This window comes from Haliotis asinina, chromosome 3, assembly GCF_037392515.1.
Source record: "Haliotis asinina isolate JCU_RB_2024 chromosome 3, JCU_Hal_asi_v2, whole genome shotgun sequence".
NCBI classification, from domain to species: domain Eukaryota; kingdom Metazoa; phylum Mollusca; class Gastropoda; order Lepetellida; family Haliotidae; genus Haliotis; species Haliotis asinina.
This window is the reverse complement of record NC_090282.1, coordinates 3,165,530-3,191,745: the sequence shown is the minus strand read 5'-3', so window position 1 is coordinate 3,191,745 and position 26,216 is coordinate 3,165,530. Positions and strand designations below refer to the sequence as shown.

General features: G+C 39.3%; 2 protein-coding genes across 3 annotated transcripts in view; one reads left to right on the top strand and one right to left on the bottom strand.

Annotated features, from left to right (window-relative positions):
- Positions 1-26,216, top strand: part of LOC137277309 (myocyte-specific enhancer factor 2A-like) — a 113,184-nt gene that overhangs the window by 8,724 nt on the left and 78,244 nt on the right. The gene's annotated exons all lie outside the window — the stretch shown is intronic.
- Positions 5,690-6,776, bottom strand: LOC137277265 (involucrin-like). Its single transcript, XM_067808925.1, has 2 exons — positions 6,742-6,776; positions 5,690-6,311 (listed from the first exon to the last, which is right to left on the bottom strand). Exons 1-2 carry the CDS (start codon positions 6,774-6,776, stop codon positions 5,690-5,692), a joined length of 657 nt encoding a protein of 218 aa, XP_067665026.1.

Sequence of the window (26,216 nt, the reverse complement as noted above, 5' to 3'; positions counted from 1 at the left end):
GAGGTTGTGTCATACTAGGGGTTTACTTCCAGAGGTCATGTCACATCAACCGGTTACTACAGAGGGGCATGCCACTCCAGAGAGTTACTACAGGAAGTCGTGACACCACAGGGGTAACTACAGGGGATCATGTCACGTCACACCAGAGGGTTACTACAGGAGGTCATGTCACACCAGAGGGTTGCTACAGGAGGTCATGTCACACCAGAGTTACTATAGGAGGCAACACCAGAGGGTTACTACTGGGGGTCATGTCACAACAAAGAGTTACTACAGGAGGCAACACCAGTGGGTTACTACAAGATATCATGTCACACCACAGAGAGTTACTACAAAAGGTCATGTGACACTGTGAGGTTACTACAGGAGTCGTTTCACATCATTAAGTTACTACGTGGGTCGTGTCATACCAGAGGGTTACTATAAGAGGTTGTGTCATACTAGGGATTTACTTCCAGAGGTCATGTCACATCAACCGGTTACTACAGAGGGGCATGCCACTCCAGAGAGTTACTACAGTGGGTTGTGTCACACCAGAGGGTTACTTTAAGAGGTTGTGTCATACTAGGGGTTTACTTCCAGAGGTCATGTCACATCAACCAGTTACTACAGAGGGGCATGCCACTCCAGAGAGTTACTACAGTGGGTTGTGTCACACCAGAGGTTTTCTACATGGATTTTCCCTTAGTGGGTTACTACAGGGGTTGTGCATTAGTGGGTTACTACAGGGGTTGTGCATTAGTGGGTTACTACAAGGATTGTGCATTAGTGGGTTACTACAAGGGTTGTGCATTAGTGGGTTACCACAGGGGTTGTGCATTAGTGGGTTACCACAGGGGTTGTGCATTAGTGGGTTACCACAGGGGTTGTGCATTAGTGGGTTACTACAAGGGTTGTGCATTAGTGGGTTACTACAGGGGTTGTGCATTAGTGGGTTACTACAGGGGTTGTGCATTAGTGGGTTACTACAGGGGTTGTGCATTAGTGGGTTACTACAAGGGTTGTGCATTAGTGGGTTACTACAGGGGTTGTGCATTAGTGGGTTACTACAGGGGTTGTGCATTAGTGGGTTACTATAGAGGTTTACTGGGTTACTACAGGGATTGTATCCCGTGTTAGTGCATTACTACAGTGGTTGTATCATACATTAGTGGCTTACTACAGATGTTTATTATACATTGGTGGGTTGTTACAGGGTTCTGTGACCTATATTAGTGGGTTGATACAATACAACTACAATTGTTTTCTACATTAGTGATTTACTACAGGGGTTTATTATACATTGGTGGGTTGTTACATGGGTTCTGTCCTACATTAGTGGATTAATACAGGGGCTGTATCATACATCAGTGATGAACATTGACATTTATTACATCTCTTCTAAAACTGCAAAACCCAATGATCCCCTGTGTGATGCTTCCTCCCAAACTGCTGACCTCAACATAAACATGTCTGCCTTTCAGCCTTTGCTATGCTCTACCTCCTCCCAAATGAGAAGTAATGCTTCATTTTACATTTCCTGAATATGTTTTGTTGCACATTGTCGATATTTCTACCTGTTGAGTATTTAAGGCTTCACGGGGGAACTACAGCATGTGGCTCTGGCTCTTTTTTCAACCCACTGAAGGTCCCAAATAAATCTGAACACCCCTTTTAAATATGTCATGTATAAAATATGATCTGTAAATAACACAGAAGTCTGATGTAACAATACATCATAGAAACCTACATTAAAGTGCCCCTCCACTGTGTTTGGATGGAACGGGGAAGGAGAGAGGGAGGGGATAGGGAGAGAGGGAGGGGATAGGGAGAGAGGGAGGGTGACTGTTTCAGTCCCTGCTTTCCTGTCATTGTTTTGGCCAGTTGGACGACCGTCACGGAAGTAATGTCTCTTTCACTGTCTCCAGCATGGATAGCTCTTATGAAATGGTTGTTTTCACCTTGGCACTTCCACATCCATCTGTATGTTATATATAGGTGATATACATGTTTATGGGAGCATATGCAGGTTATGTGCCTCATATCAACCTTGAATTGTGAGACATCAATATGTGATAAATGTGGTATGAAATATGAATAATGTTTTACAAATATCAGTGTGGTATGACTGGTGGGGTTTTGACAGCGAGATGTAGGATGGCTGACATTATCAGCTTGGAATGCTTCTCATATACTGGAGGAAGTCTACAGCATGTTCTCTGATTACAAATATTAATAATCGATGGGAAATTAAGGATGCTTGGAACTTCAAAGGCATTTTAAGAGCTGATTATGTGTATTGAAACTGTCAAGATGAATGTATTATTGATGGCGATGTTCTCCAGTCAGTATGTCATGTATACAGTATACATGTCAATGTCTCAAGTTACTAACAGGTTACAAATTGACTTTTCTTTTATCTCACAATTAAATTTTCAAACAAAAGCTCTCCTTTACGTTTTCCAAGAAATGTAAATATTCTGAAGTTCTATTTTTCTCACAGAACATATTGATTTGTAATTGTTACTAATTGAATTGTAGGGAACTTTGTGACTTGTTAGGTGATGAATTTCGTATGATCATCTGTTCGTTCAGTCCTCTGATTGGATTGTTAGCATTGTACTGATGAGAGCCATCGTGGGTGTTAGAACTAATTTGGGTGCTGCCTTCCAGCCAACACATCTACATATACAGTGTTAGATAAGGATTCACACTCCATGTCCACAGGCATCGGTAGGTGAGTCTGAAAGACTCTTCCAGTAAGTAGTAGTGTTTAATGTCACCTAGCATTTTTATTTTCTTTTTTTCACTATGGGTTTTGTGGGAAGAAAAGTGATGTGTATATCTTAAATGATGATAAAGACCCTAATGAAGACAGCCCAGTACATGATGATATTTTAGTGTATGGGTGAAGACCAATTTCTAGTGAAGTGTCATCAGGATTATGTAGTTTAAGAAAAATATGATGATATACAGGGAATTGTGAGTATACTGCCACATTCATTCTTTGTTTATTGTCCTAAGTAGGATTGTGGTCAGGTTGTGAACTCAGTCATATTCAAATCTTACAGGATACTACTCTTCGTATAAAATCCATGAGACCTGGTCAGATGAAGTTTCTCGTCAGCATCATTTAACGCCTCGAAAGTGCTGGTATAAACATTCAAATTTTATGCAGCATGTTAAAATTGCATGGTTACATTGTAATAGATGTTTGTTAAATCCTGTCCCAACTAGAAGGTGTGCTGCTCATGGTACATCTTGTGTATTTGGTGTACATTCTACAAGTAACCAGGAACATGGTCTACAGGGAAGCAATGTGATTCCACCTTCGGTGTATTGGAGACAGTGCCTACATGTATTGATGATCCATCGCCATCATACAAGAACTCTTCATTTCACTTGACAAGTATGTTAAGCCAGCGAAGACGGACCCAAAGCTGCTGTTGTAATGGTCCCAGAAGGCAGACATATTCCCTGGGTCATAGAGGAAGGGACCAATCACTGGGACATACATACCCCTGAGGTTGACACAGCACTGGCCCTCTGGAGTGTTACGATTCCTACCTTACCTGTCAAGACACTGGGACGAACCCCTGAAGTTTAAATAGCACTGGCCTTGTTGAAGTGTTACGATTCCTACCTTACCTCTCAAGACCACAAGCAATTTTATATGTTAATGTTTTCTTTACTTTTCTTTTATTCACAATTCTGTGTTTCAGTTGTGTCATTGTGTTTTGTTAAATGGATTATTTTATGAAGTGTCTTCAAGTGAAGTCTTGGCTCAATATGGAACATCAGCTACTGGTGTGTCTTGACCCAAGTTGTCAGTTGCCTTACACATGTCACTCATGTGACAAAGTCACTTGTCTTCCAGGGACCTTGTATGATACTGGAGGACTTGATCAGTTTCTGTGGAGTGCAGGACACTTTTCCAGTTATAAATATCTTGATTGTTCATTTTCATCATCCATGTCAAATTCCAATATGTTTACAAATAACAGATAAATCCAAAACTTTTTTCATTCAAGTCATTTGTCAAACTAGATTAACTAACAACTTGTTATGAGTGTTTGTTATATTGTTGTTAGTTTTTTAGGACATTTCTGGATGTTGTCCAATTTTGGAGTATTGTTCCCAGTCTATTATGTTTTTTACAGTGTAGTACAGATCACATTGTAGCAGCTGATATTTGCCTCAAATGTGGAACTATTTTCTCTCAGAAAGTTGTTATTTGCTTGGAATATTTTCCTGTTGACAAGTTTAGTTTCATCAGACCTCCACATTAACGTTCAAAAGTGAAGTTAGTAAGTTAGATATTTCTTAGCATCAAGGAGTGATCTTAAGTGTTAGCTGTAGATCATTTAATGTTGTAATGAAGTAATCTGATCAGTATGAATGATTCTGCACCATTGTTTTACCCCATTTATTGTAGTCTTCTTCTTTACTCACATTCAGGGTTTATTGGTTATACAAATAATTTCAATTAATTTGACAGTTGACAATTTTAGTGAATCATCAAAGTGTTAATTTCTGTTGAAGAAATTGCATTTTGGTAAGAATTATAGCACTTATCTTTCATGCGATAGACTAGCGTAATTAAGGACACAGAGATGTTCAGTCTGCCAAAAGTCCAGGGGTCAGAGTATCATGTTTACAATAGGTTCCAAGGTATGCAGAGGGCATTCAAGGTCAGGTGGGTAAAAGAACATTAAAGTAAGTCATAGAAGGTGTTTGTATGAAATACATACATTAAGAGAAAACTTTGAAACATATTTTGATAATTTAAGTGACTGGAATACTGAACAATTTGCATAATATGTTGGTAAATTCCACTACATAAACAATACTTTTTTCTCATTTTGCTAATGGCAGGATAATATTCTACCTGATGAGGAAAATCAATTGTGTACACCTAACAAGAACACAACTTCAAAAAGTGGCCACAATTGAACATTGATCGACAGAGTGTGATGGGATGAGGTCTTCACCATTTCTAATGTACCTCTATGTTGAATTATTCACATTTCAATAATCTGGACTACTCTCATGTCGTCACACCCACGTCATACAAAATCGATGTGCACTTGTCTAGTGCTTGAGCAAAAACTACTCACTTTCGTCACACAAAAGGCAACGATTTATAGTAGCATGCATTTACACAAAAGCGCCCCCGATCTCATTGAATAAAGATGTTTGTGTGTGCGTATGTGTTTATCCTGCATCGCACACAGGGATTTACTTATCTGAGTTTGTTCAAGAGTTGTCTATTAATAGCTAATCTCTTGACTTGGAATTGATAATTTTAGGTAGGGCTTCTATTTCTGAAACATTGTCCACACACTCCGGATCATTTCATTGCCACCGGAAGAGACGTCATACCATAATCTTTTGTTTATTTACATGATGATAAAGAAATTGATTAAACGTGATATGTAGATTAGTCTGACTTGCTTCAGGTAGAACGAGACATGGAAGTTGGGATGAAAGCTAGTCAGGTGTAGTTGGACTGCATGCTTGTTTCTTCAAACTTATAAACCTGACATTAGTCAAGGTGTTAATGCTATGCTTGACAGAAAGGTACGCAAGTCTTACAATAGCAGCTAGATAAATCAGCAGTGGGATTTTACTGTACATATGTCGGTCTGTTATACTACCACCAGTTGTCCTAATATCCTTACATTACTATAGTGTCATATATGTCAGTGTGTTAGCCATGATTTAGATGTGTTACGCCATGGTCACTGTTGTAATCCCTGGAACCATGATCTAGATGTGTTACACCATGGTCACTGTTGTAATCCCTGGAGCCGTGATCTAGATGTGTTACACCATGGTCACTGTTGTAATCCCTGGAGCCATGATCTAGATGTGTTACACCATGGTCACTGTTGTAATCCCTGGAGCCATGATCTAGATGTGTTACGCCATGGTCACTGTTGTAATCCCTCGAGCGATGATCTAGATGTGTTACACCATGGTCACTGTTGTAATCCCTGGAGCCATGATCTAGATGTGTTACGCCATGGTCACTGTTGTAATCCCTCGAGCGATGATCTAGATGTGTTACACCATGGTCACTGTTGTAATCCCTGGAGCCATGATCTAGATGTGTTACACCATGGTCACTGTTGTAATCCCTCGAGCCGTGATCTAGATGTGTTACGCCATGGTCACTGTTGTAATCCCTGGAGCCATGATCTAGATGTGTTACACCATAGTCACTGTTGTAATCCCTGGAGTCATGATCTAGATGTGTTACACCATGGTCACTGTTGTAATCCCTGGAGCCATGATCTAGATGTGTTACACCATGGTCCTTGTCATAATCTCTGGAGTCACAGTATTGATGTGTTATACCTTGGTCACTGTCATTTAATCGCTAGCCATGAGATAGATGTGTTACACCATGGTCCCTGTTCTTACCGTTCACTGATTTAACTTACTAATTATTGCTGCAGATACACACACAAATAAGGAACAACAGACGTCTCATACTCAGGAAAAGCTGAACAAAATTAACCTTGTGCACATCTGACAATATAATACACATGGTTAATTTTCCTGTGACTCCGTTGTAAAAGTTGTCTATTAAACTGTGTAAGTCCGTGTCTCATGGTATTACTAGTTTTTGTGTCTGGATGCCTTTTCTTCCTCTTGTTTTACAATAAACACAACAAACATTGTACGACAGAAGTCTAAACAATTCTGTGTATAACACGAGATGTCTTAGTAGCATAGACAGTTCAAGGTAAAACTTACCTTCTGTTAATAGCTGCATAACCACTTGGTACCATGGAGGTTTTCTAATTTCCTGTCAAAATCGTCTCAATCACTGAATTTGTTATCATGATCGGCAAATGTGTAGATACTTATTATTATAAGTACTCCTTTTGCAATGTTTATGGTGAGGCAAAAACATAAAACAGTAAAAGCAATAACAATTCACTTGGTAATAAAAATATAAAGAAATGTGGAAAAGCATTTTGATATCGATATATATGTGGGACAGCTTTCCAAACCTGTATGTCGATCTACCCATTGAAAAAATGCAAAGCTCTACTATAGACTTTTGAACACATCCCACTGTCTTGTTCATCATGTGCGATATGACCATGAAGAATTAGGTCAAATTTGACTAATGAAATTAATTTTATGACCGAGGATAGATCTATGTGCATAAACTGTCCTTCCACATCATGATCGATGACGGAATGTGTACACAGAATATTTGTTTATTGCGATTCACAGCGTTGACAATAATATGACACGTATATTAAAATTCAGATTTCAATTTTCATGCCCAAAATATTGTAATTCTAGACATTATTTCATCATAAGATTAGAAATTATCCACTGTTATGAAGTAACTCAAGTGTGCGAGACATGGATCCGACTTTCGTGCCAAAACACGGCCACGTCCTTTGTTCTTCCGCAATCTGTTGCGACTTCAAAAACGGACAACGCTAATCGTACAGTTAATTATTACATATGTAGTTACGATTATATTCCTGGTGGTACTATGTACGCATAGTTATGAAAATGTGTTGGGTTAAATTTTGCTTTTCAACTGGCATCATTCTGGGACAGGCTGAATGGAGACGATCCGGAATGACGCGATCTCTTCCCATGATGCCATTGCTGCTAGTACTATGTGTCACGTAGACCCGTGTGAGAGGCCCATGTCATGTAGATGAGTGTGAGTGCGCAAAGCGGGCGAGAGGCGCCAAACACAACTTTGCCAACAGAAAACGATCTGAGCAAAGAATAACACTAATGTATTTGCGATTCATGGATTTTGAGGATAATCCAATGATAGATATGTGAAGAACTCCTGATAAAGGAATAGACCAGATTTATTGCCAATGGATACATCTCAAGTTGATTTCCAGTGGAGATGAGAACGAGCGGTAAGTAAATAACAGCATTGCAGCAATATTTAAATTGTCTTGAGTGCTGCGTTATTTAGATTGTTTTGAATACCGGAATGTGCACATACCAACATAGGTGAAGGGGTAAGCCACACCCTTTGATTAAAATGACATAATGACAATAAAATAATTTTTTTTTGTATAGCAATAACATATATATAGCAATAACATATATATAGCAATAACATATATATAGCAGTGTCTGAAGAGTGTACAAAGTGTTCATTTTATACATTCTCAGTTAATATCTCTCAAACGGAAAGAGTAATGCGTGATTAACGTTAATTTGAGCTTTAATGTAATAGGTTCCACTCATTTATGTTAAGACACGATCTGTATCTGACGGTACTTATAAAAAGAAATCGTTATGACCAAGAAGCTTTGAGTTATGCTATCTGAGTAGCATAAGGTGTCAAAGCTCATGGTGCTTGTAAGGTCAGCCTGAAAGATTTAGTTTATTACACACACAACAAAATACATTCGAATGACCATAAAGAGGGAGGTAATATCTATAGGCACATTTATGGACATTCCATTTTCTTTCAAAGTGTTTGTATTCAGCTTTGGAATAACTACTGTTTGAAAACCCAAACTGAATGTGCAACATTTTGCCATTCATTTAACGTGGAGATAGGTTCAAATACTTTGAGATACATTTTTTTTCTATATTAAGGTAGTGCTGAAACCTAGAAGCCAATTTTGTGTTTTAACCTCTAATGCATGTTTTGTTAAAGTCATCAGTGTAAAGAATATTTTAAAAGTAGCATAATTTGAGTCTGGTGATCTAGATGTGTTACACCATGGTCACTGTTGTAATCCCTGGAGCCATGATCTAGATGTGTTACACCATGGTCCTTGTCATAATCTCTGGAGTCACAGTATTGATGTGTTATACCTTGGTCACTGTCATTTAATCGCTAGCCATGAGATAGATGTGTTACACCATGGTCCCTGTTCTTACCGTTCACTGATTTAACTTACTAATTATTGCTGCAGATACACACACAAATAAGGAACAACAGACGTCTCATACTCAGGAAAAGCTGAACAAAATTAACCTTGTGCACATCTGACAATATAATACACATGGTTAATTTTCCTGTGACTCCGTTGTAAAAGTTGTCTATTAAACTGTGTAAGTCCGTGTCTCATGGTATTACTAGTTTTTGTGTCTGGATGCCTTTTCTTCCTCTTGTTTTACAATAAACACAACAAACATTGTACGACAGAAGTCTAAACAATTCTGTGTATAACACGAGATGTCTTAGTAGCATAGACAGTTCAAGGTAAAACTTACCTTCTGTTAATAGCTGCATAACCACATTTTGCCATTCATTTAACGTGGAGATAGGTTCAAATACTTTGAGATACATTTTTTTTCTATATTAAGGTAGTGCTGAAACCTAGAAGCCAATTTTGTGTTTTAACCTCTAATGCATGTTTTGTTAAAGTCATCAGTGTAAAGAATATTTTAAAAGTAGCATAATTTGAGTCTGGTGAAAAATTATCTGAAATATGTTAAAAAATGTACCATGGTATATCATGGTCTCATTTTACCTACTTTTACCATGATTTACCATTGTACACCATAGTAAATTTTTACCATGGTGGAGCATGGTTTTATTTTACCATGGTGAACTGTGGTGCCATTTACCACCACCGTGGTCTTTTGTTACCATGGTAGACCATGCCTAATTTTGCCATGGTAGACCATGGTCTTAGATGTGTTATACCATGGTCCCTGTCATAGTATCTAGAGTCACGATTTAGATGTGTTATACCATGGTCCGTGTCATAATCTCTGGAGTCATGATCCAGAAGTGTTACACCATGGTCCCTGTCATAATATCTGGAGTCACGCTTTCGATGTGTTACACCATGGTCCCTGTCATAATATCTGGAGTCATGCTTTCGATGTGTTACACCATGGTCCCTGTCATAATATCTGGAGTCACGCTTTAGATGTGTTACACCATGGTCCCTGTCATAATATCTGGAGTCACGCTTTCGATGTGTTACACCATGGTCCCTGTCATAATATCTGGAGTCACGCTTTCGATGTGTTACACCATGGTCCCTGTCATAATATCTGGGGTCACGCTTTCGATGTGTTACACCATGGTCCCTGTCATAATATCTGGAGTCACGCTTTCGATGTGTTACACCATGGTCCCTGTCATAATATCTGGAGTCACGCTTTCGATGTGTTACACCATGGTCCCTGTCATAATATCTGGAGTCACGCTTTCGATGTGTTACACCATGGTCCCTGTCATAATATCTGGAGTCACGCTTTCGATGTGTTACACCATGGTCCCTGTCATAATATCTGGAGTCACGCTTTAGATGTGTTACACCATGGTCCCTGTCATAATATCTGGAGTCACGATTTAGATGTGTTACACCATGGTCTGTGTCATAATCTCTGGAGTCACGATTTAGATGTGTTACACCATGGTCCCTGTCATAATATCTGGAGTCACGCTTTAGATGTGTTACACCATGGTCCCTGTCATAATATCTGGAGTCACGCTTTCGATGTGTTACACCATGGTCCCTGTCATAATATCTGGAGTCACGCTTTCGATGTGTTACACCATGGTCCCTGTCATAATATCTGGAGTCACGCTTTCGATGTGTTACACCATGGTCCCTGTCATAATATCTGGAGTCACGCTTTCGATGTGTTACACCATGGTCCCTGTCATAATATCTGGAGTCACGCTTTAGATGTGTTACACCATGGTCCCTGTCATAATATCTGGAGTCACGATTTAGATGTGTTACACCATGGTCCCTGTCATAATATCTGGAGTCACGATTTAGATGTGTTACACCATGGTCTGTGTCATAATCTCTGGAGTCACGATTTAGATGTGTTACACCATGGTCCCTGTCATAATATCTGGAGTCACGCTTTCGATGTGTTACACCATGGTCCCTGTCATAATATCTGGGGTCACGATTTAGATGTGTTACACCATGGTCCCTGTCATAATATCTGGAGTCACGCTTTCGATGTGTTACACCATGGTCCCTGTCATAATATCTGGGGTCACGCTTTAGATGTGTTACACCATGGTCTGTGTCATAATCTCTGGAGTCACAGTATTGATGTGTTATACCTTGGTCACTGTCATTTAATCGCTAGCCATGAGATAGATGTGTTACACCATGGTCACTTAGTTGTAATGACTGGAGCCACGATTTAGGTGTATTATACCATGGTCACTATTATGATCTGTGGAGTCATGATATAGATGGTTATTCCATGGTCTCTGTCATAATCTCTGGAGTCACGATATATGTGTGTTAGACCAGGTAAAATCATTACTAAGATCTCTTTAGTCATCTATGCATACAGTTGTAATCTACTCTTTGCAGGATAACATGATGGAATTGTTCTAGATCTGTGCTCTGATTCCAGAGTGTGGGTGATAATGGTAGAATGAAACTTTAGTTTTTTAAAGTTTTATCTCTCATAGTTTTTCAGAATCCTTGTCCCATACAGACTTGAAGCTCATGTTAATTAAACTTGGTTTTGTTATTGTATAATATAATTGTGTTTGGAGAAAAAGGTGATTGCTTCAGATAATTCGTTATTTCTTCATGGAGAATGTAGGTTATACCTTGATGCAGATTTCATCATAGTGAGAGAGTGAGTTCAGGTTTCCGCCACTTTGAGCAATATTCCAGCAATATCACACCTGAGCACAACAGAAATGGGCTTCACACATTATGCCCATGTGGGAAATTGAACTTTGGCCTTTGGCGTTACAAGCAAACACTTAAACCTGTTTACTTACCTGTTTATACCTGTGCTACTCCACAGTCCCATTTTTTTGTCATAAGTTGCACTGAAGTTACAATTAAACTCACACAAACAATCATGAAGTTGTGGTCTGAAAAATGAATGATAGAGCAGTGTTGTTATGTGTTTCATCTACAGTTTACCATACATCTGAAATTTGAAATAAATAACTAACCACAAATATGTGGGCACAGTAATTTTCTCTCATATACACCTGAATAGGGCCAGCTGTTGAAGCCTTCCAGCCCAGCTACAGTCATATAATAACATCTCGTTTGCTATCTGCAACATTTTCGTGAACAATTATCAAGATTCATATGCCACAAAAGATTTTAAAGATATATTTGTATTGAACCAAAGATAAGGTCACAAGTAGGATACAGGAAAATAAGAAAAATATCAAAATTTTAAAAAAGAGTGTCGTATTGGATTTAGATATTAAGCATGGATGTGATTTTATATGACCAAACGTCCTGTTTTTTGGTGAAATCGATACACAAATGGAAGATTTGTGTGTTTTCGGTTAAGAGATTGTATGGTGTTCGATGGCTTCATATTATGTGAAGTTTTAGGAGAAATGTGATGGCTTTCCCCATAGTAAACTGTGTTAGTTGTGGGTGAGCTGGAGATTGGAGTTCTCACACTGACATTGTGGTTTGAATTCTGTGTGTGAGAGTGAGATCTGGTTCCACTAAAATGTGAAAGTGTGTCCAGGCCACGTTAACATGAGGTTTTATCGAGGGACTGTGAGGTCTCGCTTTCATAACATTAGACTCTTACAAATATTGACGGAGGGAATTATCGGTTTTACTTGTGCCTCAGTAAAAGCCTGTGTTTCCCAAGAAGGGCTCGCTATTGTGTCAAAATGTGTAGACTGAATCGTGTGTCAAGACAGTTTCTAAGACGATGCTTAAGAGTTGATGTTTTGCTGTCAAAAGATAGACCTTGTTATTTTCTCATGCTTGTGAGGGTGTTTGCTGGAAGTTAGATTGTTGAAGCTTGGTACAAAGATACATGTGTAATGTCAATCATGTTGATGAATTGTCTGAAGCCAATAAAACGATTTTGTTTACTGGTGGGGGGTACGTATGTATCAATGTGAACACAGAGACAGCCATCCTCACTTCAGTGTCCTGTAGTTGTTCCTAAAGACATTGGGTGGCTGGATTCCTTAGCGTGTTTTCCTCAACACCACGGTCACTGGATTTGTAGCAGCTGACAGACACTTTCTGTTGTCACATGATTTATGTCTTGTTTTCCAAGATGATGAAATGACTTCATACCGGTATACAGATGATGTATGACATGAGAAATGGCCCCTAAGGACTTCATTCCTAGATAGGAGACGGTAGATTCCATGTTCTAAACTGTTGTGAACAGTTTAATATCAGTTGTGTGACAGCTATTGTTGCTGAAAATATCATTATCAATATCTTTAAAAGTTGTCAAACATTTGACTGTAGAATATTATATATTATATCCTTTTCTTTCCTGAACTGCATGCAGATAAGATTTAAATAATGGAACAAAGAGAATCTTCTGGAATATCCTTTCAGGCCATTATTGAATTCACTAGTTTTCTTTGGACTTGCTTGATGTATTCATAACTGTTTGTCAATATCTTATCAGACAAAGTGAAGATGGAATTAGCATGGCCTGATGTGTGTGTGTGTTTTTCCTCCGTGTTTTCCTCGCTGGCAGCTTGTAATGACCCATGTGGAGGCCCTGAAACTTGAAACTGTCTGAAATGGAAACGGAACAGAATTAGGAGCTAGATTGCTGCACCTCCTGAACTGGAATGGAAGTGATCAATTGATTTTGCTGGTATTGATTAGGTATTGATTAGCAAAGGTCCTAAGGAAAATGCACGATGTATTTTGACTGACATATTAATGGATGCTTTGGCATGGAGGGCGCTCTCAGCAAAGGGCAAGGCTCTTCGTTTTTGAGCTAGACTTATTGATTGTTGAGGGGTGGGCTGAGGCAGAGCTTTCAGACAGCCTCACACCGACTAGACCTCCAAAAAAGGGGAATGTTTTTCCACATTTAAAGTAGCGATATCGATTTAGTTGAAGCAAGTTTGGAACAGGAATTGTTATGATTTACTGCTATTTCTAACAGAATACGACTTTCTCGAATACAGACTGACTGAATATGAACGTCCCCTTCAAGGGTCCCAGCAGTCAGGCAGCTCATGAATTGAGGTAACAAGTGAATTAAGTCCCCAACAAATGTAAGGCAACAAGGCTGACATAGACTATTTTCCTGTTTCAACTGCATCATTAGAAGCAGGTTCAGTCTTCTCATGAGTAGAAGTAAACAGGTTTTCTTCAACTTGGATGTGAGCACAGTGGCAAGCTAGCTATAAGATCAATACATTCCCAAATTGTTTTAGTCCCGACTGAATTTAGACCAAAAAGGTGGAAATCTGAATTCTTTTCACACTCAGCTGTTACATATGCTCAGGAGAATTGTAAAATCAAAATCTGCTTCCTGATTCCAACAGCTATGGCTCTGATTTCATAGTGTTGCTAACCAATTGTGTTCAGTAGACATAAGGGACAACGAGCTTAAACCTTTCATGGAGCACCAGTCATTAGAGGGAGAAATTGCCAATTGTGTTCATGATACCCAAGGAGGGGCTACTCACTCAGCCTTATGATATAGGGAAATATTCAGTCACTATGACGTGCATGCCTGCTTTGTTGGGTACCATGTTAGATACTCTGGGCATGGAAAACCCTGCCCCGTTTTGTGAATGGTCAAGTTTGATACAAGAAAACATGTTTGTTTCTGTGGTTCATGACTTGTTTGGGACACATGTTTAGCATTGTTTGGCAGGGAAATAATATGCAAAAATAATGGCCAGATAATATATTATATGGGTTGAAAAGTCAGGGACATTTTACTCTGTCCAATAGACATTTTGGTGGTTATGAATTGATAATACACTAGAAAAGCCTAAAAATCACAATGTTATGTTAATGCCATAATGTTTTTGTACTTAAGCCAGAAAAAGTATGATGATTTTTGTCTTAAAGGTTTCCTGTACATAATTCATATGTGAATGAAGCAAAGAAGATAATATCAGCAAAGATACATTTTGTTATGTGAATGTTTAAAACATCATTCATGCCTTCCTGGGCATGGGTTGAGTGAGTGAGTGAGTGAGTTTGTGAGTTTGTGAGTGAGTGAGTGAGTGAGTGTACATGACTTAAGATTTTTTACCACTTGTCCGGTCAATACAAGAGACAGAAAGGATGAGCTTCACAATGTATGTGAGTTCCAACCATGGTTTGAAGGACAAATGAACACCTTACCCATGACACCATTGTTTGTGGTTCTAGAACTGGCAAGTCAGTCTTCGTTCCTAATGGTAAGAAAGTGACATTATGTGTTGTTACAGGAAGCTGGATCCCGCCTCCCAGTATTGACATATTGAACTGAAGTTGGTTTGTACAGATATGAAACAATGAAGATTCTTCTCTACTGAATGATGCATGATGGGAGGCATAAGCTCCCTGCGAAATTCTTTATATGCAACAGGGAGTTTACTCGGGGGAATGGGGACAATATGACAGAAACTGAAAAAGAAAACAGAGAATGTGAGTGAGTGAAAGAGCTGACTGACCCAAAACCTAGACTTGTCAAAGCCAAGGAAGTTACTCGGTGCTATTAGATTATTATCTTCAATTTTTTACAGTCATGGATGTGCATTCAAGCTGTGTCAGTGCCCGTATAGGTGTGGATTGCACTGCTTGAAGTGTTGCCAGATGGCATGTTTGTATTTCTGTGGTTAATCCAGAGCAGAACAGGTCTCCAGTATGTCATGCTTGTATTCCAGTGGTGAATCCAGAGCAGAATAGGTCTCCAGTACGTCGTGCTTGTATTCCTGTGTTGAATCTAGAGCAGAACAGGTCTCCAGTATGTCATGCTTGTATTCCAGTGGTGAATCCAGAGCAGAATAGGTCTCCAGTACGTCGTGCTTGTATTCCTTTGGTGAATCCAGAGCAGAATAGGTCTCCAGTACATCGTGCTTGTATTCCTTTGGTGAATCCAGAGCAGAACAGGTCTCCAGTACATCGTGCTTGTATTCCAGTGGTGAATCCAGAGCAGAACAGGTCTCCAGTACATCGTGCTTGTATTCCAGTGGTGAATCCAGAGCAGAATAGATCTCTAGTATGTCATGCTTGTAATCCATGTGGTGTATCACGTGTTAAACATGTGTCATATGAGGTGGGTTCTAGGTATACTCGCTGGGGGTCGACACGTGTGATGTGATGTGGGTTCTAGGTGTACTGGCTGTGGGTAAATGTGTGATGTGATGTGGGTTCTAGGTATACTCACTGTACACTTGACACATGTGATGTGGGTTCTAGGTATACTCACTGTACACTTGACACATGTGATGTGGGTTCTAGGTGTACTGGCTGTACTTTGACATGTGTGATGTGATGTGGGTTCTAGGTGTACTGGCTGTACTTTGACATGTGTGATGTGATGTGGGTTCTAGGTGTACTGGCTGTACTTTGACATGTGTGATGTGATGTGGGTTCTAGGTGTACTTGCTGTTGGTCGACACGAGTGTTGTGATGTGGGTTCTGGATGTACTTGCTGTGTTTGACACATGTGATGTGACATGGGTTTATGCATATAATGTGACAACAGTGCCTATACATACACAGCAGGACTGAGTGGCTGGACGCTACCAGGGACACACAACTCTTTATCTTTGTTATGAAAGAAATGGATAGATAAGTGTTGTGACTTTAAGAGACTATCTTGAAAAAGATTGTGGATAAGTTTTGTCAGTTATCTACTGATATCTATTTCTTGCAGAATTATCAGAAAAGTCTCTTTGATACCTACTCCTCTCATGACTATTTCATGAGTACAAAATTGTGGAGTTAGGGAGAAACAAGACAAGCACTCTGTGGCGAGCTATGAAAGTTGGATGACTTGCAGTGGCTTATTGATTCTGGTAGATAGAAGGAAGAAATGGAACTGTGTGATTTGTTTTCCACTGTTGGAGATACTATTGATCAGGTCCAGCCATAAATGCAGGGATTTTGATAAAAAAAATTTAAATATGCAGTTGGATTGATTCTTGGTTATGACTAAATGTAAAGGTTTGCTGCCACAGAGCTGGTGACGTACACATTGTTATTTCACCTTTCAGCTTCCAGCATTGGAAACTTGAAACTTCTACATACTATTTAGATGATAAGAAAAAATGTAAAACCCCAATGAAGGATAAAGTTGTTATGGTTTAATAATGATGGTCTTACCATATATAATACCTTGACTAAACATGTTATTGTTTAGTTATGAGTCTGGAAAGGACAGGGATTATCTATAGGCTAAAGATGGTAAAAAACTTTTTGCTGAAGAAACAAAACTAAACACTGAGATTTGTACTATCATATTGGTTTCTGTCCATATATACATATTTACCAAATATCATGTGATATTGAAGGTATTTACAAAGATGTGATAACAATAATCTGTTTTATGATGTTGCGACAATTGATTGGTTAAATCTGGATTGATCTTTTACATGAAGCTTTATAATCATCTGCTACTTGCAAACTTATCTTCTTGTTTGTTTTAGTAATAATTTACATCTGTTGACAGAGAGCAAGACCTGTCTTACATTATTGTACATGGCTAAAAACAACAAGCAATATAATGATCTAATTTGTTTCAAGTATGTTTTATAGGTTATCAGCTGTGAATATGTTTACACACATTTCATTTTACTGCCAAGATGTGATCAAGTATGAGCAGAATCAATACTGAAAGAAATCAGTGTTATGAGGACTGTTTATGGCTTACTGCCTGAGTCAGGTAGGAAATGTGGCTGGTGGTGATTTTTGTCTGTATCAGTGAAGTAATTAGTGCTCATTTCTTAATATGGTTATGGATGTTGGATGCTGTAATGTTGCACACTTGGGTTGTATTGTATGATATAACCATGGCAACTCTCCTGCAGAGACTAGCTTGTATCTTGATACATAGATATGACTCCAGACATGACAACCTGTGATAACTGTAACTTGAATTTTCTGGTCCTGACTTGATTATTTATGGGCTGCTGTTCGAAAGATGCAGTTAAACTGGGGGTCAGCTGAGTGCCAAATTGAACAACAAACAACCAGAGATGGAAGGGATCACAAATGGCATAGTGACTGTACAGTTTCCTAGTGCAAAGAGGAGATTCAAACTAGGATGTTGTGATCTGAGGTTTGATGCCTTGCCGACCGGACTGCCATAGTATATCCTAGTGAGCAAGTTGGTAGTTATGCTGTGTGTAGGTTTACGCCATGCCCTGCTATAATGGTTCATTCTCTCGATTGTGCAGGTAGGACAACTTAGCTAGCAGCCATCTGGAACATCTTCATCTCTGCCCTGCAGGTCCTTGTTGTACTAAGTGTACAGAGACCCAAATATGACTTCATCTGGGACATTTAGATTACAGATACCAACAAATTGCAAATATTATACAGCTATTACTTATCAGGTGTAGGTTTGCTATTATGATGGTATGGTAAAAACATGGAATGGAAAGTATTGGAGATGACTTATAATCATCTTTTCGACCTGTCAGCTCTTGACTCCTTTCACTGTCTGCTTACACAACTTCTGGACAAAAAATCACCAACATCCCTGCCCAGTGCCTTGTGAACATATATTCCATAATTTGTGAAGCATTGTGTGTTTGACTCTGTGGAACCTTCGCAGTGGGGCATGGATGTAACCTGTATGAAAGTTGTGGGACTCTACAGTTTTATAGCTGTTGTAAACTACTGGCAACATGGTAAGTGGTCGTATGTATGTGAGAGTGGCCCCTCTAGATCTCCATGTTTGTTTGTTCTCCCCGCTAGCCTGTACTTCTTGAACTTGTGTTTAGTTTGGAACGGGCTACACATTCTCCGAGGGGTTCCCTGGGATGTAGAGGTAATGCCCAGATTCTGCCTACAAAAGTTCTGCAAGCGCAAACACACAAGTTTAGTCAATGAAGTTTAAATGGGATCTATTGTGTGAACATTGCTTAGGCCTTAACAGCTGTTCTATCAACTTTGTTGTGTGACATTTTGGGCATCGATATTTCTGATGCACTTGAGTTGCAACCAGTCCAGGTAAGTTGGTCTGCTTCTCATTCAGTGCCCTAGGGAGGACAGAGCAGAGTTGTTTAGGAGGAGATTGACTGAAACAAGGCCATTTTAATCAGTAGTTTGGATGTTTGAGAAATCCAGTGTGTTTGTTGCTGAGATCTCATATTGTGGATAATTGCCAAGTGTAAACATTTGACATGGAAAGGTAAGATCTACAACTTAACACCCCTGACTGTTTGATAGTTAAGTCTGAGGCTATTTGCTTTGATGAGTTCACTGTTGATTTTAGGGGTGATGGAGTCCCAACACCTGGACCAATGTTTATTGATCGGTCCTGCACATTTATGACATCTTTCTGCTCTGATTTAAAATTTATTGTCTTCATTCAAAAAGTGGAAAACTCTCAAATTCAAGAGAGTTAAATCATTTACATGGTAGAAAGAAGGTTCCGTCAGATGCGAATTTTACAAACGTCGATGAAAATGGAGGCATTGATGGATCTTGGAGCGCCTAACATGCTGTCATTCTAAATGTGCGTACAATTTCCAACTCAAATATACTTGAACTCGTTAATACCTGTGGCAAGCCTGCCTTATGCAAGACCCTTTGTCTTGTGGGAAATTTTTCAACATTAGAACATGAATACCGCCCGGTGTCTTGTCACTTTGTTTATGCCAAAGCTTTTTCATCTTAGAAAACTTTGTGGTGTGAGGATATTTTGGTGTGCTTGAGAGGTGGGAAAGTTTGTGAAACTCCACAAAGTTGCTACAGTAGAAAAACTAGCGGCACAACTGGCAAATGTTACAAACTTGTCTCTCACCTAGATAGTAACAGCTGGGTGATTCATTGAGTTGCTGTCCTTTTTCATGTAGTTTAGCAAAGCCCTCTCATGTTTGAACTTTAACTCAATCTGTTTTCTCAGCATTCTGTAATATGAACAGATAATATTTAACAATACAGTATATTTCTGGTTTGTTCATTTTCATTTAGATTGGTTAAATTTGCATTTCTTTATTATGCTAATATTCTTTTGCATAGTGAAGCCCTAGTGTTTATGAGATGCTTGGACTGTTATGAGTAGTCTGGAATAGTATCTTATTTAGTGTGTACATTTCATAAGCTTTCATTTATATGGCCAAGAATTTATCCTCAAAATACTTTTTAATCACAAAATTGTCAATGAATTGATTTGAAGAAAGAAACATTTCCTGAAAAAACATGGATATTTAGGAGATAAACATACAGTGCTGGGAAGTCAGATGTAAAAAAACAAAATATAATATGTGTGATTTTCCAGCACAGTATGTTAATGTCCATTCTACCATAACTACGTCATTGAGATTTAAATTAGATACTCTGTTGGAAAATCAGAGGTATATGACATGATTATATACCCCTGTACAACTTTAATTAACCAATCACAATCAGTATTTACTGAAGTCATAATAGATAATTGCTCATAAATTTTGCAGAAAAAGCAAAGGTTTGCTGGCTCACAATCTAAGGTTAACTTGCTGACTCCCTTAGTGGTGCATGAAGGTAAAGTCTGATGTAAACTTTACCGTCTCGGGAAGACTGACTTGCACAGTTCTTGGATCTTAAGTCCTCAATGAGGGGAAAGCTGATGAGAATTGCCATCCACATGTGAGGGATGGAGTCTGATAGGGTGATACATTTTCTCATTGACAATATTGCCAACAGTTTGATCAAACTTTCAGAATAGCTTTACAACTTCAGAAAAAAACCACCCTAGTTCTTTTATCAGATCTGGAGGTGAGTGCCCATAATAATATATTTTTTCAAAATATATCTTTGTAGCCACTTTCTCAATTATATATTTGGGAGGATTAATACTGAAGAGTGTATATCCCACTGAAACTTCTGACTTGTTAAACTGTGATAAAGAAGTCATGTTTCATATGAGCATAGTTGTTAATTTTTGATATTTTGATGTAAAGTCATACAATACCTGGAGTCAAATGTTTGATCCATGGTGATTCTTTACGGAGGCATTTCTTCAAGAGAGGAATTAATTACTGAAATTTACGTTGGAAATGAATAACAAAAAGATGTTAATATTGAATTATACAGCGTCACAGTATTCATGAATTTACCACAATCCAATTACATCTGGCCCCCCAAGTAAAATTTATTTAATAAAATAAGTCTGTCTCAACAATCTTTGAAATATTGATCTTGCTCCATTATATTGACAAAGGCATTTCAAAAATCCACAATAAAACTGATAGCAAGACTTTGTAATTGACATAAAATGAAGCATATTTTGCCTGATTAATCGCATTAACAGGCAGTGTTTACAGTAGGTGGTGCTCATTATACTGTAAACTGTAAACGTAGAATTTCCCCCAACCGGGGGCCAGACGTGAATATACCCTCACAAGGCTATTAGCACCCACTCCTCCACCAGAGGGGCTTCGGGAGTGTTAAGCATCAATTATTTTCTGGCCAAGCAGACATTTTGAGGACTATCAGCTCGGAGAACTGGGTGTCAGCTATGGTCATTGTAGTATGTATTGACTGATTGTTAGAGAGATTGATAATGTAGGAACTGATCAACAGGGACGACCGCCGGAGGCTGCAGCTTCCTACGTCATGTTCCGTAACTCGGCCAAGTTAGCTACGTAAACGTGGACAAAGTCAAGGGGACCAAACAAGCAGGCAGTATTGATCCTCAGAGAGGCGTAGCACGAAACTCGCTTGGCTTTGATGTTGGTTGAAGTGACAGCTGATGGATAAGCTGAAATAGGCAAAAGAAAGAGCTGTGATGTTCATCTCATATCTCCATAGGTAATGCACATGGAATTCAGGAACAAATCTTTCAGTCTGTGGTCACACTGGAGGTGAAAGTCATTTTCTGACGTTTTCTTCATGCCTAAAACCAAAATTGATCACTTTCTTGAATGTTAGTAATTATTTTCACTCTGTTTGAAAAATGAGACTTTGATTGAATATTTTCATGAGATTCATGGGAATAATACTTAGAATGAAACAAAAGACGTATTGCTGTAGTTGAAATACAGCAGGTCATATACATTGTCACAATCAGGGAATCTATGTTCAGGTCTGCTAGAAGGTGGCAAATATTCCCATTTTGAAGATCTATGTATCTACCCTGTATATACAAATGGCCTAGATGAAGGGGTATATGTTCACAGGTAATCTTAAAATGCTAATATAAAGGTGCTTGTTTTGTTCTCTTGGGCTTCTGATCAGGCTGTGAGGATGGTGTGGCTCCAGGCTAAAGGCTAATGAGCCTGTACATAAAGTTAATTGTTGACACCATCTTGGGGAGCAGGTTGTCCACTGTCAACTAATCTCCCCTGGGTATATATGGGAGGATACATGAGATTGAAACTCAGCACACTTGGAGAATAGGTAATGGAATATTCATCAGGTGATTGGTACAGGTGATTGGTACAGGTGATTGGTACATGTGACTGGCACAGGTGATTTGTACAGCTGATTGGCACAGGTGATTGGCACAGGTGATTGGCACATGTGATTGGTACAGGTGATGGGTATATGTGACTGGCACAGCTGATTTGTACAGCTGATAGGCACAGGTGATTGGCACAGGTGATTGGCACAGCTGATTGGCCCAGGTGATTGGCACAGGTGATTGGTACAGCTGATTAGCACAGCTGATTAGCACATGTGATTGGTGCAGCTGATTAGCACAGGTGATTGGTACAGCCAATTGGCACAGGTGATTGGTACAGTTGATTGGCACAGGTGATTGGCTCAGGTGTTAGTGCAGTCAGATCTGCTGGGCATATGCAGTGTGACATTAATCTCTCTCAAATAAGGATGATGGGCACAGCTGATTGGCACAGGTGATTGGTACTGCTGATTGGCACAGGTGATTGGTACTGCTGATTCGCACAGGTGATTGACACAGGTGATTGGGATAGGTGATTGGTACAGGTGATTGGCACAGGTTATTGGTACAGGTGAATGGCTCTGGTGTTAGTGCAGTCAGATCTGCAAGGCATATACAGTGTGACATTTATCTCTCTCAAATAAGGATGATAGGCAACATACCCATCTCATTCTTTAAAGGAGACTTGTTTCTATTAGTCTCATCCTTAAATGGAGACTGATCTCTAACTGCCTCAGCTTTAAAGGGAGAGTGCTTTTTCCCAATCTCAGCCTTGAGGGCAGACTGCTTTTTACCTCATCCTTGAAAGGAACTACACGTTTGCAGTATTGAAACATGTGCATCAATAAAAAACAGGAAAGACGTTTTTAAATGAGAATTGAATAGTGGCTTTTTTCTTTCTTGTCACAGCTTGTATTAGCGGTTAGTTTTCAAATGGGAAGTTTAACAGACTCTAAAAGAAGTGAGTGAATTTGCTTTCCCCTTCAAAAAGCATTAAACATTTGTTGCTCCCTGAACCTCGCCTCCTTGTATGAGGGTATGGCCCTGTGTTCACCTTCAGAGTGGGGATACCAGGGCAGATCTCTGTGTGTGTAGGGATAATGGGTCAGATGTCTCTCTGTGTGTAGGGTGGACTGGCCAGATGTGTGTGCGTGTGCAAGCGTGCATGCATGTGTAGGGTTATCTAGCCAGTTTGTGTAAGGTTAAGTAGCCAGATGTCTGTGTAGGGTTAACTGGCCACAAGTGTGTGTAGGGTTAATAAGCCAGATGTATGTGTGTGTAGGGTTAACTGGCCAGATGTCTGTGTGTGTAAGGTTAAGTAGCCAGATGTCTGTGTGTAGGGGTAACTGGTCAGATCTATGTGTGTGTAGGGTTAACTGGCCAGATGTCTGTGTGTGTAAGGTTAAGTAGCCAGATGTCTGTGTGTGTAAGGTTAGATCGCCAGATGTCTGTGCGTGTAAGGTTAAATCGCCAGATGTCTGTGTGTGTAAGGTTAAATCGCCAGATGTATGTGTGTGTAAGGTTAAGTAGTCGCATGTCTGTGTAAGGTTAAATCGCCAGATGTCTGTGTGTAGGTGTAACTGGTCAGATGTATGTGTCTGTGTAGGGTTAACTAGACACATGGGATTGGGTAGGGGAGGGGAGGCAGGGCAAGAGGGTGTTAACTGACCAGATGTATATAGGGTTAACTGGTAAGATATAAAGTGTATGGTTAACCAGCCAGATGTATGTAAGGCCGACTGGACAGATGCCTGTGTGTGTAGGGTTAAATGGTCATAATGTCATGTAGGGTTAATTGGCCAGATGTCTTTATGGGGTTAACTGGCCAGATGTCTGTGTATGGTTAACTGGCCAGGTATCCATAGATGCCTGTGTGTGTAGGGTTAACTGGCCAGTTGTCTTTGTAGGATTAACTGGCTTGATGTCTGTTGGGTTAGCTGGCCACATGTCTGTCAGCTCAACTGCTTGTTGTCTTCATTAATTGGCCCTTTCTTGGTTTATAGTTAACTAGCCCAGTGTCTTTGAAGGGTTACCTGCCATTAACTGGCCATATATCTTGATTAGGAACAGCAGTGTATGACTGGCTGCCTAAGGCATAGATGTTATTCAACCTGGAGGTGTAATGTTCCCTTGGTTATTGTTTAATGTCTTTGATACCCAGGGGTAGTATCATCATCAGCTCATGTAGTCTAGTAAACATGTTGCCATCATTTCCATTAATGACTGAAGCATCCCTCACTGCAATGGCTTATGTTAATTAATGTCTTTACTGGGCAGGTGTCAGACTCCTGTTCTCCAGGCCAATGAGCTGGCATAGCTCCAACTTTCACCCAATCATCTGATGGAACATATGAAAGAAGTGATTCATACTTTTTTCTCTGACTGTTGAATTAAATTCACATAAATGTGAATTACACATTATTCTTTGTTTAGAAAATCTTTAGTTGTACTTGGGGTCTAAGGTGCAGACCCGAAGGTCATTAAGACGGATCTTGTTACAACTCTGCCTCTATTAATGACCATAGTGGAAATGTCAATGATTGTTGTTACCATGACATTTAACAAGGAAACATCCAGTAGAAATGTGATAGCCTTTCAGATTAGCAGTATGCAGACAGTTAGGGGTAAGTAAGGACTGTTATGAATGGAGCATGGCTATGGTCAGGCTATCATGTGACATATGGAAGAGGCTACTGGACTGCAGGAGGTGTTAGAAGACACACTGGTGGCACGTCATCGATGTGGCACACGGGTCTGTTGGAACAAATGGTTTTATAGTTATGATGTTTGACGTATCACCTGGTGAGGCCCCATGATGCACCAGTAGCACACGCAGGAACATTTGTGGATCATGACGCTAAAGATGCAATTATTTTTCAACCCGAGTCATTTGGAGGACTGATTGATACTTGAGACTTTATTTATAGCATAATATCTCATTTGATGTGGGATTCAGGTGTTTTAGATTTCAATTTGAGCAGAGATCTGTCATTATGGACATGCACACACTCTGGGAGGGTGGTCGAGACACATACCTCCATCCGAAGTATGGTCAGCTGACCTGTTTCATGCATCCAGTTGGGCTTCAAATGACAGTGTTACGTGAGCCTCATCCCCTTGTAGTTGCTATTGTTGCACACACTCTCCATGAACTGATCATGTGTATTTCGCTCCAGCTCGTCAGCCCTGCACAACAAATGTATTTCCATAGGATTGTTCTGTATACACCTACATTCTAAAGCAACACTTCATGGTCTGTTAACCACAGATAATGCAATAATAAACAAGCGTGACCCCTATGATCTGAAATTGGACTCTTCTATTTGAAAGTAGAAAAAGAGGTATACAGAGGTGTAAAATGACTTTATTAATTGATATTAAAGGATATTTAATGTCTTAATTTGAAGAAATATTAAGAAAACGATTTCTCCAGAATGATTGGGATATATCCATTTTATGCCCAATAGATGTACACAGAATGTAAATTTGAAATATTTCCAGTACCAGATTAGTCAGAATACTTAAACAACTAATACTTATTTACATAAGACTGGAATTGTAGAATCACCATTATGCACACTTTGTAAACAGGCTCGAGAGTCTGTTGGGCATCTACTGTTAGAATGTAGTTTTGTAAAGGGAGTGTGGACCGAACTGTCCTCATGGCTCAGGATAATGGGCGAAAGTCAAACTGAATTAACATGAGAAAATATATTATTTGGTTTTAAGGGGAAAAAAACAATCCTTTGAACACTATCTGCCTCATTGTAATGAAGAATATGTACACTATGTAAGGAGCTATCCCAAACTTTCATTAGATCAAAATTAAGATTAAAAGATACTACAAATCATGTAGATTTATTGCCTTTGCACACTGAGACAAGCTAACATGTATTTCTTGGAAATAAAAACTTGAGAAAATGTTGCTTATATTTTGACATGTTAGGCCTTTTATAAAAATAATCAATGCTAAAAGAAGG

Coding starts and splice junctions, on each gene's coding strand:
- LOC137277265 (XM_067808925.1), bottom strand. CDS start 6,776: ATGGTACCAAGTGGTTATGCAGCTATTAACAGAAG. Junction 6,312..6,741: donor TATGCAGCTATTAACAGAAG/GTAAGTTTTACC, acceptor CTGTGACTCCAG/AGATTATGACAAGGACCATG.